This window comes from Budorcas taxicolor, chromosome 8 (genome assembly GCF_023091745.1).
Source record: "Budorcas taxicolor isolate Tak-1 chromosome 8, Takin1.1, whole genome shotgun sequence".
Classification (NCBI taxonomy): Eukaryota; Metazoa; Chordata; class Mammalia; order Artiodactyla; family Bovidae; genus Budorcas; species Budorcas taxicolor.
In genome coordinates, this window is record NC_068917.1 from 81,587,368 (window position 1) to 81,600,947 (window position 13,580).

General features: G+C 33.7%; 1 protein-coding gene across 1 annotated transcript in view; it reads right to left on the bottom strand.

The window, feature by feature from the left end:
- Nucleotides 1-13,580, bottom strand: part of AGTPBP1 (ATP/GTP binding carboxypeptidase 1) — a 158,578-nt gene that overhangs the window by 121,623 nt on the left and 23,375 nt on the right. Inside the window, exons 4-8 of the mRNA XM_052644987.1 lie at nucleotides 13,068-13,131; nucleotides 12,526-12,672; nucleotides 9,980-10,111; nucleotides 8,031-8,124; nucleotides 338-375 (exon numbers count right to left, since the gene is read on the bottom strand). Of these exons, the coding sequence (XP_052500947.1) occupies nucleotides 338-375; nucleotides 8,031-8,124; nucleotides 9,980-10,111; nucleotides 12,526-12,672; nucleotides 13,068-13,131 (475 nt within the window). The remainder of the gene's footprint in view (nucleotides 1-337; nucleotides 376-8,030; nucleotides 8,125-9,979; nucleotides 10,112-12,525; nucleotides 12,673-13,067; nucleotides 13,132-13,580) is intronic.

Consider the following 13,580-nt stretch of genomic DNA (forward strand, 5'->3'; position numbering starts at 1 on the left):
CACGTTAGGGTCACTTTTTCAAAATGATACTATATTGTATTTACATGTTACTTTCCCATACTAACAAGGCTTTATATAAGTAATTTAGAGAAAGGAACTAAATATACTTGAAGAAATTATATAAATATACTGATAAACAAGTTACAGCTCAATAAACATAAATGACATTAGTTATACATCAATCAACTGCACTAAAAGATAAAATCAACTTTGACGTTAAATTATTATGAACAAGCTTTATAGCCATTAACTAAATCTACATTTCCAGTTTCTTTAAAATAGTAGTTAGAATACTCAGAAAAACAGTATCTAGTATTTCTAGTATTTAAAAACTTACTTGATTTTAGCAATGCAGCAAGAGTGTCTAAAGCAACCCTGTCAACATGAGAAAACACAAACAACAACAAAACTAGTAAAATTAATCTACAATAGTAAAGTCATACAATCTTTTCAGATAAGTAATCAGTATCTACTCCAAATGTCATTCCTGGGCTACTCAGTTACATATGGTGCCTCTCTGTAGGCCTCACTTCCTTCAGGTTAAAATTGGTTAAGAGGAAGTATCAACAAAGAAGCACCAGAAAATGTTTAAGAAAAGAAAAAGAAGAAAATTAACAATGTTTAAGTCTTCATATCAGAGGTTAGATGAATGGAATCATTGTACCTGTATCTGACTAGGCCAGAGTTCACAAAGGAATACTATTCTGACTGGGCCAGAGTTCACAATGGAATACTATTAACAATCATACTCGGAAAAAACTTAAAAACAAGTTTTAACAGAGTTTGTAACTACAAAATTCTATAGGTATTCATAGCTATCTGACTTCAAAGTATGTTAGTTCTATCAAGCAATAATCCTAACATTTAATGTGGTAACAAATGTAAAATATTTTGGGACAAGGAGATCAGGGAGAGGATGTATGAGCCCTTAACATTTTTCAGCCATATAGCACCAAAGAGAACAATGACTTAATTCATATCTCAAAAATTCTTACTGCCTATTAGAGCACTCAGATTTTCTTTGAACATAAATATGCAGTTACACACAGTGAAATCAATGCCATTCAGCACCTTTAAAAATACATATATCATCACTGTGGAAAACCTGTAATTCAAATGCTTTTTTTAGAAATGAGTTACTGAAGAAATGGTACTTACTTTCAGGAACTTTAAAAATATAAGACTACATACCACAGTACCTCTTAGTAAGATTTCAATAAGGATAATTAATTTGCATATAAATATGTATACTGTCAAATTTAAGCATTTCACTCATCATTAAGGATTTGTTGAATGCCTACTAGATACCCACAGTAGCAGGTTCTTCATGGTTATAAAATTAGAAAATAAAATTAACTTACACAGATTATTTTATAATCTCGATAATGCAATAAAATGTACATATCTATGGGAAAGTAAAAAATTAAAACCAAAAATATCTACTCAAGAAAACAAAACTGAAAACAAGGGAATAAAATTAATAAAGCTGCACACCCATTAGTAGGACACATAGCATGATCAGATGATAACTTTTAAAATGACTTAGAAGATTTCGGATGGATACAGTTTTAAGATGGATACTGGTTCACAGTAAAACCTGAAACAATAATCTACGACTAGGCACAAAAGTGCTCATTTATGATAAATGCTCATTATTGTTACGCTCTAGAGCAAGCCGTTAACAATTACACTTTGGTTTACTGACAGAAATAAAGCAACCATATAAAACTTTATTTATGATAACATTTGGAAAATAAAAGCAAAAGTATATGCTCTAAAAAATATAAATTCATGAAACTAAATTTCTCAAACAATGTGCAGTTTTGGTAATGGCATGTTGAAAGTAAATGAAAAGTATAAAATTAAAACAATTTTCAGAGCACTGATTCATCAGTAAGAAACTTTGCATAAGCCTTGTAATTAATTACACAGTAATATGCTCTTAAGACTGTAAACTATCAGAATAAGGATGACTTTTAAATTGGTCAAAATTAAATACAGAACTAACTGGGCCTTCTAAGTAAAATGGCAATTCAGGGGAAAAAAATGAAAAGGAAGACTTCATTCAGTAAGACCTGACAAATGCCAAAAATTGTTCTACATGCCTTGTACGTGTTTTTTAGTTGTATGTGCTTTATAGTTTAACTCTTTTTTAATCCTAGTCTCTAGAATTGGTACATTTTATGATAAAGACACTAAAGATTTCAGAATATAATATGCCTAAGGTCACATAAAAACTAAGTGTGATGAAAAATGACTAAAATGGTTGCTAAGAAAGAAAATTATGAAATCAGAAATGTCAGTCTCCTCCACAAAGATATGTTGAAGTCCTAATCCCTAGCACCTCAGAATGTGGCCTCATCTGGAAACAAGATCTTTGCAGATATCATTAAGATGAAGTCATGCTGGAATAGACTGCTGATGCATCAAGGCTGATGCTCTAGTAAAAAGAGGGAAGACTATTTGAAGACAGAACCACAAGCTCACCATATGAAGACAGAGTCAGAGACTGAAATGTCGCAGCTATCAGCAAAGGAAACACTGAAGACTGCCAGCAAACATCGAAAGCTAGGGACAGAGAGGGGTTCTCCCCTACAGGCAACAAAGGGAACACTGGCCCTGTGGACAGGTTGATTCTGAACTTCAGCCTCCAGAGATAATTAATTTCTAACATTAGAAAAAATACTAAAGAAAAATCTCATAATAGTTGTGCAGGATACATTTTCCTAAACAAGACAAAATCCAGAAGCCAATACTCTTCTTCTAGAGCCACCCTCTCCTCCCCGCATCCCACCCTCTAGGTCATCACAGAGCATCAGGCTGGGCTCTTGCATTATATAATAACTTCCCACTTGCTATCTATTTTACGCATAATGGTATAGATATGTCAGTGCAATGCTGCTTGTTCAATTCATCCCACACTCTCCTTCCCTGCTGTGTCCACAAGTTCTCTAACATCTCCATTCCTTCCCAACAAATATGTCCATCAGTACCATTTTTCTAGATTCCATATACATGAATTCATATACAATATTCATTTTTCTCTGACTTATTTCTCTTTTTACTTAATAGGCTCTAGGTTCATCCAGCTCATTACCACTGACTCAAATTTGTTCCTTTTTATGGCTGAGTAATATTGCTCTGTATGTATGTACTTCATCTTCTTTATGCATTCATCTCTTAATGTATACCTAGGTTGCTTCCATGTCCTGCTACTGTAAATAGTGCTGCAATGAATATTCGGACACATGTGTCTCTTAGAATCTGGCTTTCTCAGGGTATATGCCCAGTAGTAGGGTTTCTGGGTCATATGATATTAATAGGTTTATTCCTAGTTTTTTAAAGAATCTCCATACTGTTCTCCATTATGGCTGTTATCAGTTTACATTCCCACCAACAGTTCAGGAGCATTCCCTTTTCCCAACACCCGCTCCAGTAATTACTATTTGTAGATTCTTTGATGATGGTCATTCTGACTGGTGTGAGGTGATATGTCATTATAGTTTCGATTTGCATTTCTCTAATTTAAAATTTTAAAAATCTTAAGAGCACTTTGAGAAACATCTTTCTCCCTGCTGCTGCTGCTGCTAAGTCGCTTCAGTCGTGTCCGACTCTGTGCGACCCCATAGAGGGCAGCCCACCAGGCTCTGCCGTCCCTGGGATTCTCCAGGCAAGAATACTGGAGTGGGTTGCCATTTCCTTCTCCAAAGCATGAAAATGAAAAGTGAAAGTGAAGTCACTCAGTCGTGTCCGACTCTTAGCGATCCCATGGACTGCAGCCTACCAGGCTCCTCCGTCCATGGGATTTTCCAGGCAAGAGTACTGGAGTGGGGTGCCATTGCCTTCTCTTTCTCCCTATTAGCAGTTATTTACAACACATGTGAACCAAACAAAAATGCTCTGACATTTTCTAAGCCTTACACTCTATGATTTTTTCTTGATGCTTATTCTTCACACTGGCAAAACTGGGATATACACCCAATTCCTTCTTCCCATCAAGCCTGTTCCATAGCTCCACTAGATTAAAAGAAATTATGAAGTTTGGTGTAAAGTCATCTAGATAGTCTCACCAAGATGTTATTTTAAAGATATTTTTAAAAACTTCAGCACAGAGGAATTTCTGAAATTCTATGTCACTTATAAGTCTGTATGAATTTATAATATAGTCATCAAAAAGTTACAGAAAAATATTTATTGAAATGCACATTTTATTATGTTAATTAGAATTTCTCAGCATCAATACTTTATACTTCCTCATATATTTTTCCAATCTTCATAAGTCCTACACAGAATAACACAGCTAACAATGGCTTTAAATATAGTTTATGGCTTATTCATTTAAGAGCAGTGAAGAAGGAAAAGCTTAAGCCCCAGGTACTCATAAAGTTATTTAAGTTGGGAGGTCAATCCTTGCAATTACCTCCAAACCTATGTATGCTAAGTTGCTCAGTCATGTGCGACTCTTTGCAACCCTATGGACTGTAGCCTGACAGGCTCCTCTGTCCATGGGGATTCTCCAGGCAAGAATACTGGAGTGGGTTGCCGTGCCCTCTTCCAGGGGATCTTCCCAAAGCAGAGATCAAATCTGCGTCTCCGACACTGGCAGGTAGGCTCCTTACCATTAGCACAACAAGGGAGGCCCCTCCAAACCTATAGAGAAACTCAAAATGATAGGGTTACAATAAATTCAGAGTTGCTTCCTTGTAAATTAACAATGTTTAAATCCAAAACCTAAAACTGGAAAGGAAAGGAAATCTAAAAGGGAAGCATCGCTCTTCAAACATAAATAATAATCCTCAATCTTCTTCAACTAAATGCAGGGTACTATTTAAGGACAGGAAGAACTGTGACACAAATGCTCTAGATGTTGAGATTGTTTAATTATGGGGGGAGACCCTATGATTATTCAAAATAATAAAGGAATCATGATACAGATGTCTGATCAATGAATGTTTATCCTTTTTAAAGCAAAGTTTAAAAAAAGGTGTTCTTTTTAAAACACAGAGAAAAGAATGAAGGGATAATTTAGATAATGACATTCCTTTCTCAGAAGTTTAGACCCACTGATTTCTACATGGTTTTAGAAATACATCATGTTGTATATTATAAAGATACTTGTAAAATTTTCTTATCGCCTAGGAACATTGTATATTAGATTTAGTAATGGGTTATAATAGGTTAATTTAGATCTTAAGTAGTGGATCATAGTCATTAGATAAAAATTAATTATGAAGTACTTAAACATCAAAAAGAGGAAAGGCATAAAAATTTTAAAGATAAAGAATATATTTTTAATATTAACTAGGATTCATTCATCCACATTACTATACTGCTTACCTAAACTAATTACACTGCATTAATATAGGCACTGTGCTAATGACAGGAATTATCTAAACCCTCAAAACAATTTTATGATATAGGCATCAATACTACTATTTTACAAATAGGAAACTGGGACATAAAAAGTTAGGTAACTGGGGCTTCCCTGGTGGCTCAGTGGTGAAGAATCTGCCTGCCACTGCAGGAGACATGGGTTCAATCCCTGGTCTGGGAAAATCTCACATGCTGCAGAACTAACTCCATGTGCCACAACAATTAAGCCTGTGCTCTCGAGCCTTGGAGTTGCAACTCCTGTGCCCACATGTCACTACTACTGAAACCCATGTGCACTAGAGCCCATGTTCTGCAACAGGAGAAGCCACCACAATGAGAAGCCCACGCACCACAACTAGAGAGTAGCTTGTGCAGCAACGAAGATACAGCACAGCTATAAATACTTTACTTCATATCATGAAGCCAGGGAGTGACAGAGCTAACAGGTAAATCCAGTTTCTGCCTGCTTCCAGAGTCCATTCACTGCACCTATTTTGGAAGCTGGTCTTACTAATTGTGATACAATCGTTTTCTTTTATCTTGTCACATTTCATCAGATGCTCTAAGACTGTATAATGTTTATATAAGTAAATATGCCGCCATCCCACCAAATACTTAATAAATAATTGTATGTGCAAGTAAGCACCTATTTTCAAGAAGGGAACAAGCTAAATATTTGACCTTTATTAAGAAAGGATGAAAAGACTGGGTATGTTCTGAACCTAATTCACTGCAAAATTTAGCCTATGAATAATTGATGCGGACAAGTTTTTCCTTATAAAAGATTCACAACTAATAGAAGTAAAAGAATGAGAAAATTAGAAAAGTCATTATTTTGCACATTTTCAAGAAATAATGGATCTAAGCAATGTCATGAAATATTGCTAAGTGATTAGGTGATAGGAGATGGACCACTTCAACTCGACAGTTTTAAGTAATGCAAAACAGAGACCCAGCACCACCTATGAAATATTTTGATAATTAAAAAAAAAAAATCTAATCAAGCCTCAAGCTCCATCAGTCTACAAAAAATTTGAAAGTATACCTACAAGTTAAAAGACCCCAGGATATAGTTATCTTAATCTATGTTGTGACATTCTATAAAATGTCACCCAGGTCCTTCACCAAATAAATCAGAAACAAAAAACAGAGGGACAGGGAATAGTTACTGACTGCAAAAGATTACAAGACTTATCAATCAAACAGAATGTAGAAGAGCTCTTATTTCGATCCTGATTTGAGCAAGACAACTGTAAAAAAAAAAAAGAAGAAAAGAAAGAAAGAAAGACATTTCTTAGACATTCAGAAGATATTACATGATCTTAAAGAATTATTAATATTGTTGAACAAAAATATGATACTTTGGTAACACTAAAAGAAAAAACTGTCTGATAGTGATAATACTAAAGAATTAACAGAATAAATGTCATGGCTGATGTTTGCTTTAAAATTCTGGTAGGAGGGAGACAAAGAAGGGAAAGATGAAATTTAAATTGCAGAATGTTGACAATTGTTGAAATTGACTGATGGGTATATCAGGGTTCATTATTCTATCTGTGTGTAGATTTGGAAATTTCCTAAATATAATGAGGAATAATGTGTGTACTTTGTTTTAAACAAACCAACTGCAAAAGGGCATTTTGAGATAACTAGAGAAAAGTAGACACAGAATTTTAGATTGTATTAAGCAATCAATAAATTTGTTGAGTATGATTATAGTATTATGGTTAATTTTAGGTCCTTATTTAGCAGAGTTACATAATGAAGTATTTAGGGGGAAAATGAGAAAATACCTGGTACTTGCTTACAGAAATTCATATATAAGTAAATAACATCTGGGATTTGCTTAAAAAAATACTTTAGGAAACATAAATAAAAGTGTGGAGGGGGAACAAATGAAATAAAAATGGCAGAATGTTAATAATTGTGGAATATAATAAGTAATTAATATAAATAATTCAAGATAATTAGTTTAATATAATATAAATGCTATATTTGTTTGGAAAATTCCAAAATAATTTTTTTAAAAGAATGACCATTAAAATGGCTTAAGAAAGCACTAATATAATGAAATAACTGAAAATGCTTTCAAGTTCTGAGGTTGAAAGACACCCAAATGAATGCGTGTATATATATATATATATATATATATATATATATATACACACAAACATAAATATACATATATGTAGTATATATTTTGAGACATACATATATATATACATATCTCAAATAAGCAAAAGAATGACATTATTTGACAAAAAAGAAACATATAAATTTAAAATATACCCAGATAATTGTGAGAATGAAGGAAACAGTCAATAAAAGATTATAAAATTGGGTAGGGAATATAGTAGGCACTCAATAAATGTTTCTGAATGAGTGATACTCTGTAAAGATCTTTTTTCCTAGTATCTAGGAATATTCAAAGTCTAAATTTCTATAACAGTATGAATTCAGTTTTCTAATTCTGATATATTTTTGAAGATTAAACTTTATATTAAAGAAAATCTTTATCATAATTAAATCACTATTTAAGAACTAAGAAAGGACCCTAGACATAATTGAACTCAATCATCTCACTGTACAGATTAAGATGATAATGCCCAAAGTATCAAAGGGTATAATTTGTATTTACACTTAAAACATTTACTCACTTCATAAGACTGGAATTCTTCTTACTAAATGGTCCGATGATTTTAAACATCAGTTCCACAACTCCATTTTTCCCTAAAGATACAGAATTCACAGCTGGGAAGGGGAAAAAAAGATGAAAAGTGATTTAAAAACCTCAGTGGACAGAAATGTTTATATATGTGGCACACGGCCGAAAAACATACGCAAACTGTTTAGTAAATGTGAACTCTAAGTCTCTCATAAAGTCTACCTTAGTTGATACTTCAAAGGCATGCCAATGGGAAGATGAAGTGGGAAAAGAAGTAAATAAATTATGAAAGTTCCTAGAAGTTGTTAATTCTTTCAAATATAGGGAATTGCCCAAAAGCAACAACAAATGAGATCTGCAGGTCAGATTTTAGAAGCAGGTCAGATCTAACAGCACTATAGGAAAGATGGCTGTGGTCTAGGTGAGAAGTAATGAGGACCTTAATTAAAGCGACTACAGTAGCCAAAAACAGGTCACAGCTTTAGACAGAACATGCAAACAATTACCTAACCAGAAAACTGGGCCTAACATTTTCAATCCTGGAAGAAATATTATTTAAAAATTATAGATACACCATTTACTAGCCTCCTGGTGCTTAACGAAATAAAATGCCCTAAAAATGCAGTTCCTAAAGTTTTATATGACAATTTTAATTTCCTCTTTATCTGCTTATCGCTCCATTATCACTTCTAATTTTAGTCTATTTTGTCTTTCTTTTTCCTAAATTAGGGAATTCAGTGGTTCATCTATTTTTAAACCAATTGTTTTGTTTTTTAATGAATTTTTTTTAATTTTATAATGTATTTCTTCTATTTCATTCTCTACTTACCTTATGTTTATTGCTCTGTTCCTAATTTCTTTATAAATAGCCAATTCATTAATTTCCTTATGCTCTTTTTAGTTACATAAGTGTTAATTATTTACGTGTTCAAAACTATTTTTCTGTGAGCACACCTTTAGATATACTTTCAAAGTATAGATAGTGATAATAGATAAATACATACACATACACACAAACCTACCACTGAGATTATCATTACTTTGCAATGATGTTCTTATAATAAAATGTACTCTACAATCTCAATGTCAAGCGTCTTGTTAACATTCCAATCTCATATCCATAGTCAGGAAATAGAAAATCCATACCTCGGGTGTTGGGACCTAATACTATATTAGCGAGAGACAGAGAGAGAGAGAAAGAAAGAGTATGTATGGGGTGTGTGTGTGGGGTGTGTGTGTGTGTTGTGAGACACTTCATCTGGGAGGGTAGGTGTGGGGTGTGTGTGTGTGTGTATTTGTGTTGGGGGACACTTTATCTGAGGCTATCTCTCCGTGTGTGTGTGTGTGTGTGTGTGTGTGTGTGTGTGTGTGTGTGTTGTGAGATACTGCATCTGAGAGGGTGGGTGTGGGCGTGTGTGTGTGTGTGTGTGTTTATGTTGGGAGACACTTCATCTGAGGCTATCTCTCTCACTGTAGAGTGGCTCTCTACAGCTTCCTCAGAGGCTCCTGTCCTATTAATTTTGGTTCTTCTACTTCCCTATTGATTGCTAAAGATAATTAGCTCCAGGTGTCTACGCCACCACATTCCTTCCTTCTCAATTTTCCTCTCATCTGTAAAAATCCAAATAGGCACAGCAGTTTTTCCAGTTGGCAATACTCGGATATTCTTCAACATCTTTTCCACAGGCTGCCTACTCATCAGCTTAACTACACACCTTTACAAATGGGGGGAATTAATGAGAATTCTTAAAACTTTGTCAACTCACCTTCTTACATGCATCACCTTTGAGGGAGTGGTTAGAATTACAAAGAGCCATATTAAATATTCTCGTTCCTTGTCCACAAGTTTCAGAGATTTATGGAGTTAAAGTACTTTAAAATTTTCATTTTGTGTTAATGTGACAACATCGAGCTAACTAAAAGCTGCTCTGAAATACTTACAGTTGGCAGAATATACTCGTAAAAGCTGAAGACAAGGCAAAACCAAGCGATGATTCTGCAAATTCTGTTTGACCAAATTCAGGGTTATATTTAGAGCTCCATTAATTCTAGCTTTCACTCCAAATTTTTTGTCTGTTTAAAAATAAATGAACAAACATAATTTATTCCTATGTAACTTTTGGTTAAAATTAAAATGTCATAAAACAATGGAATTCCTAAAATTCATGCTATGAATGCATATTATCAACTATTAATATAAAGTTGACCTGAAATAACTAAAGCTGTAATCATTTTCTTATATATTTTAATACTTCTTACACTTCTAAAACATGGTTTGAAAGAAAGAGAAAGAGGCAGGCAGGAATACAGGGCAGGGCAACCAACAGAGGCTGGAGTGGCCCAACACTTAAACCATTATTGAAAGGAATAACTTAACTGATTTACCCTACACAGGAAAGTCTCTCCAGCTTAACACAGTCAAAGGAATGCCATCACATGGTTAAAGAGAATTGGGAAGAATCTAAATGTACATTACCAACATTATTTACTTAATATTTACTGTACTGTTTTCAGACTTAGAATATGCATGCATGCATACTAAGTCACTTTAATAGTGACTCTTTGCAACCCTATGGACTGTAGCCCAGCAGACTCCCTGCCAATGGGATTCTCCAGGCATTAGAGTGGGTTGCCATGCCCTCCTCCAGGGGATCTTCCAGATCCAGGGATTGAATTTGAGTATCCTATGGCTCCTGCATTGCAGGCAGATTTGTTATTGCTGAGCCACTGGGGAAGCCCAAAAGAATATAATGAACAGCTTATTAGAAAATAATCTAAAAAATATTATCAAATAAATTTCTAGAGGGAGCTAATTCTTAACAAAGAAAAGGAAGAAAAGAAAGTTCTTGATTTTTATTATTAGGAAGAGATTAAAATAGTAAAAAAGAAAATCTGGACAACAAGAATTTAAGAATGTTAAGATTTTTAACAAAGGAAGTAAGCACGACTAGCAAGCAGTTATTTCATCAACAGAAAATGTAAGTCAAAAAACCTAATATTCCTAAGGGAAAATTATTCTCAGCCCATAAGGGAAAAGTAAAAAAGTTAGAAAACCACCCAAGAAATTCAAATATAATTCAATAATATAAAAATGTAAAACTAGGACAAATAATAAAGGAAATAGCAAAAATTTAGAAGTATAGAGGAAAAAATTAAAAGAGCTACAACTTACAAGGGACCTTAAAGAAATAAAAATATAAAGTAAACAATATCTTAATTTAAGCACAAGATAATGAAAGCTTTATGCTTTAATGAAAAGCATAAGAAAGATAACCTGGTTTTAAATAGAGGAGGAAGCATGATATAACAATATTCACCAATACAAAAAGCTTTTCTCATTTTATTTTTCATTTTCAACAAAAATTTCAGAAAGCAGCCCTTAAATCTCAAATATAAGAGTTTAAAAAATAAGAAAGAGCTAACATGTTTCTTAAATAAACTGAATATATGTTTAAGTGTTAAGGTCCCTAAGATACCTGAAAAATTAAAGTCATCTCAGGGATACCTTAAGACAATGATTATTAACAGTGTTACTTAAATATTCATACAATACTAAAAGATATGCATGAAATACACATAAGTATACAAACTGCATACACATTTTCAGACACTTTTTAGAAAAAGCACTGTAGCCAAATACTTTAAAGCCACAAGGCAATGGCAGAACCGTTAACAAATCACTACTCACAGAGTTTAGAGAGTCATTTCAATCTCTGTGCAGACAGACAACTCTACACTGAGCTTAGGTTCTAGTCAAAGAATGCTTTTCTCTTTTAACCTAATCTAAATCAGCTTCCTCTCTTGTTTTATAGCCTATGTTTTCTCAATTTGTAGTTTTCAATATTTTGTATGTCTTACTATTGTAATAAATCAGTCTTACAATTTTTTATATCTTTTTTGATCTTAACTACCTTGTAAGCTTTTTAAGCATTGAGACATGACTATCACTATTGGTTGGTCATAGTGATGACCAACCAAATTCATGTCCATCACTGACTCAATGGACATGAGTTTGAGCAAACTCAGGGAGGTAGTGAAGGACAGGGAAGCCTGGCACGCTGCAATTCATGGGGTCGCAAAGAGTCGGACATGACTTAACAACTGAACAACAATGAAAAGAAAACATGTTTTATATCTATGCTCCTCAAAGCATCTCCACGTACACTCCCTCCTTCTAGCCTCAACAATATCCATGTTATGTGTATCCTTTATAACATATACATGCCAGAAACACACACACACACCAAGACACATTTCTGATTCTGACACATTTGTGTCTTCCTTTTTCCATCACATGCAATAGAAATATGTGGGAATTTTGGATCCTCAATTCATGTAGGTCACTAGTTGACTATAAAAGGCATTCCTAACTAAGGCTAAGAATAAGCAGTAAAATTTTAGATGTTAAAGTTTACCAGTTTCAAGGCACACAGAACCAACGTAACAAAAGTAGTTCCACTTGACAGTCATGCAAGTGAAACCCTTACCTTTTGGTCCAATCTTTGCAAGAATGGAATGAATCTGCACCATTAACTCCTCATTCAGGGGCGATTCTTTGCTGGCATTCATAAGTAACTGCAATAATATTTGTGAACCCCCTTTGGAGACCAAGAAACTCGCTCTTCGACCTCCACCTAAAAAGTTTTTTGAAAGAAATCTATTCAAACCACAAGTCCTTCCATAATATAGTAGATATTGCACCTTGTTAGCATTCAAGTAAAAGTGATGACTTCAGAAGGCAAACAAATAACATCAAAATAAAATTTTACTTTATATTAATTAAAAAATAGCACGGACAGTAAATAAACACTGATGCAAAACTCATGTTCAAGGCTCTAAACCACATGGGTTTGAGGGACACTGGAAGATATCAAAAACAAAGCAACAACAAAGAGTATGACATTTTGGCTTCCAAATTCCAATACTCAGAATAGCCTCTGTATGAGAATCAGAAAATTCCAAAGTATACATGATACATTTTTGATCATTATTTACAAATAGAAATAGACCAAAGGAAATAAAAACTTACCTGCTGACACCAGCTCAACAAGGATGCTCAAGATATTAAGTGTAGTTTGAAGATCTTTTGTGTTCTGAAATAAACAGTTTATTTGCTTTATTAAAACATTATAAATCTGTGATTCCCAAACTTCTCTCTGTTGGGAACTACCTACATTTACAGATGAGCTATTTGATTTCTCTAAGAATAAATGTATTTAGGTTTTCACTATTCTCATACATCACTTCAGTCTCTTCTTAATGTTCTTAAAAATTCTCGCAAATCATTTGAGCTACTAACATCAACAGGAATTAATTTGTCATTTGGACATATCAACTTCTACCAAATAGATAATACAAATAAATGTATCAAAATATAAAAGGCATGACTAACCAGTCACTGAGTTCCCCTCTCAAATAGTAACTGTATTATCAATTCTTTGTGTATCCAGCAAGATAATGTACACACATAAAAGAAATCCAAGGACATATACATTTGTATATAGATTTCTCCAAACGATATAATTCTACCTGATATATTCCA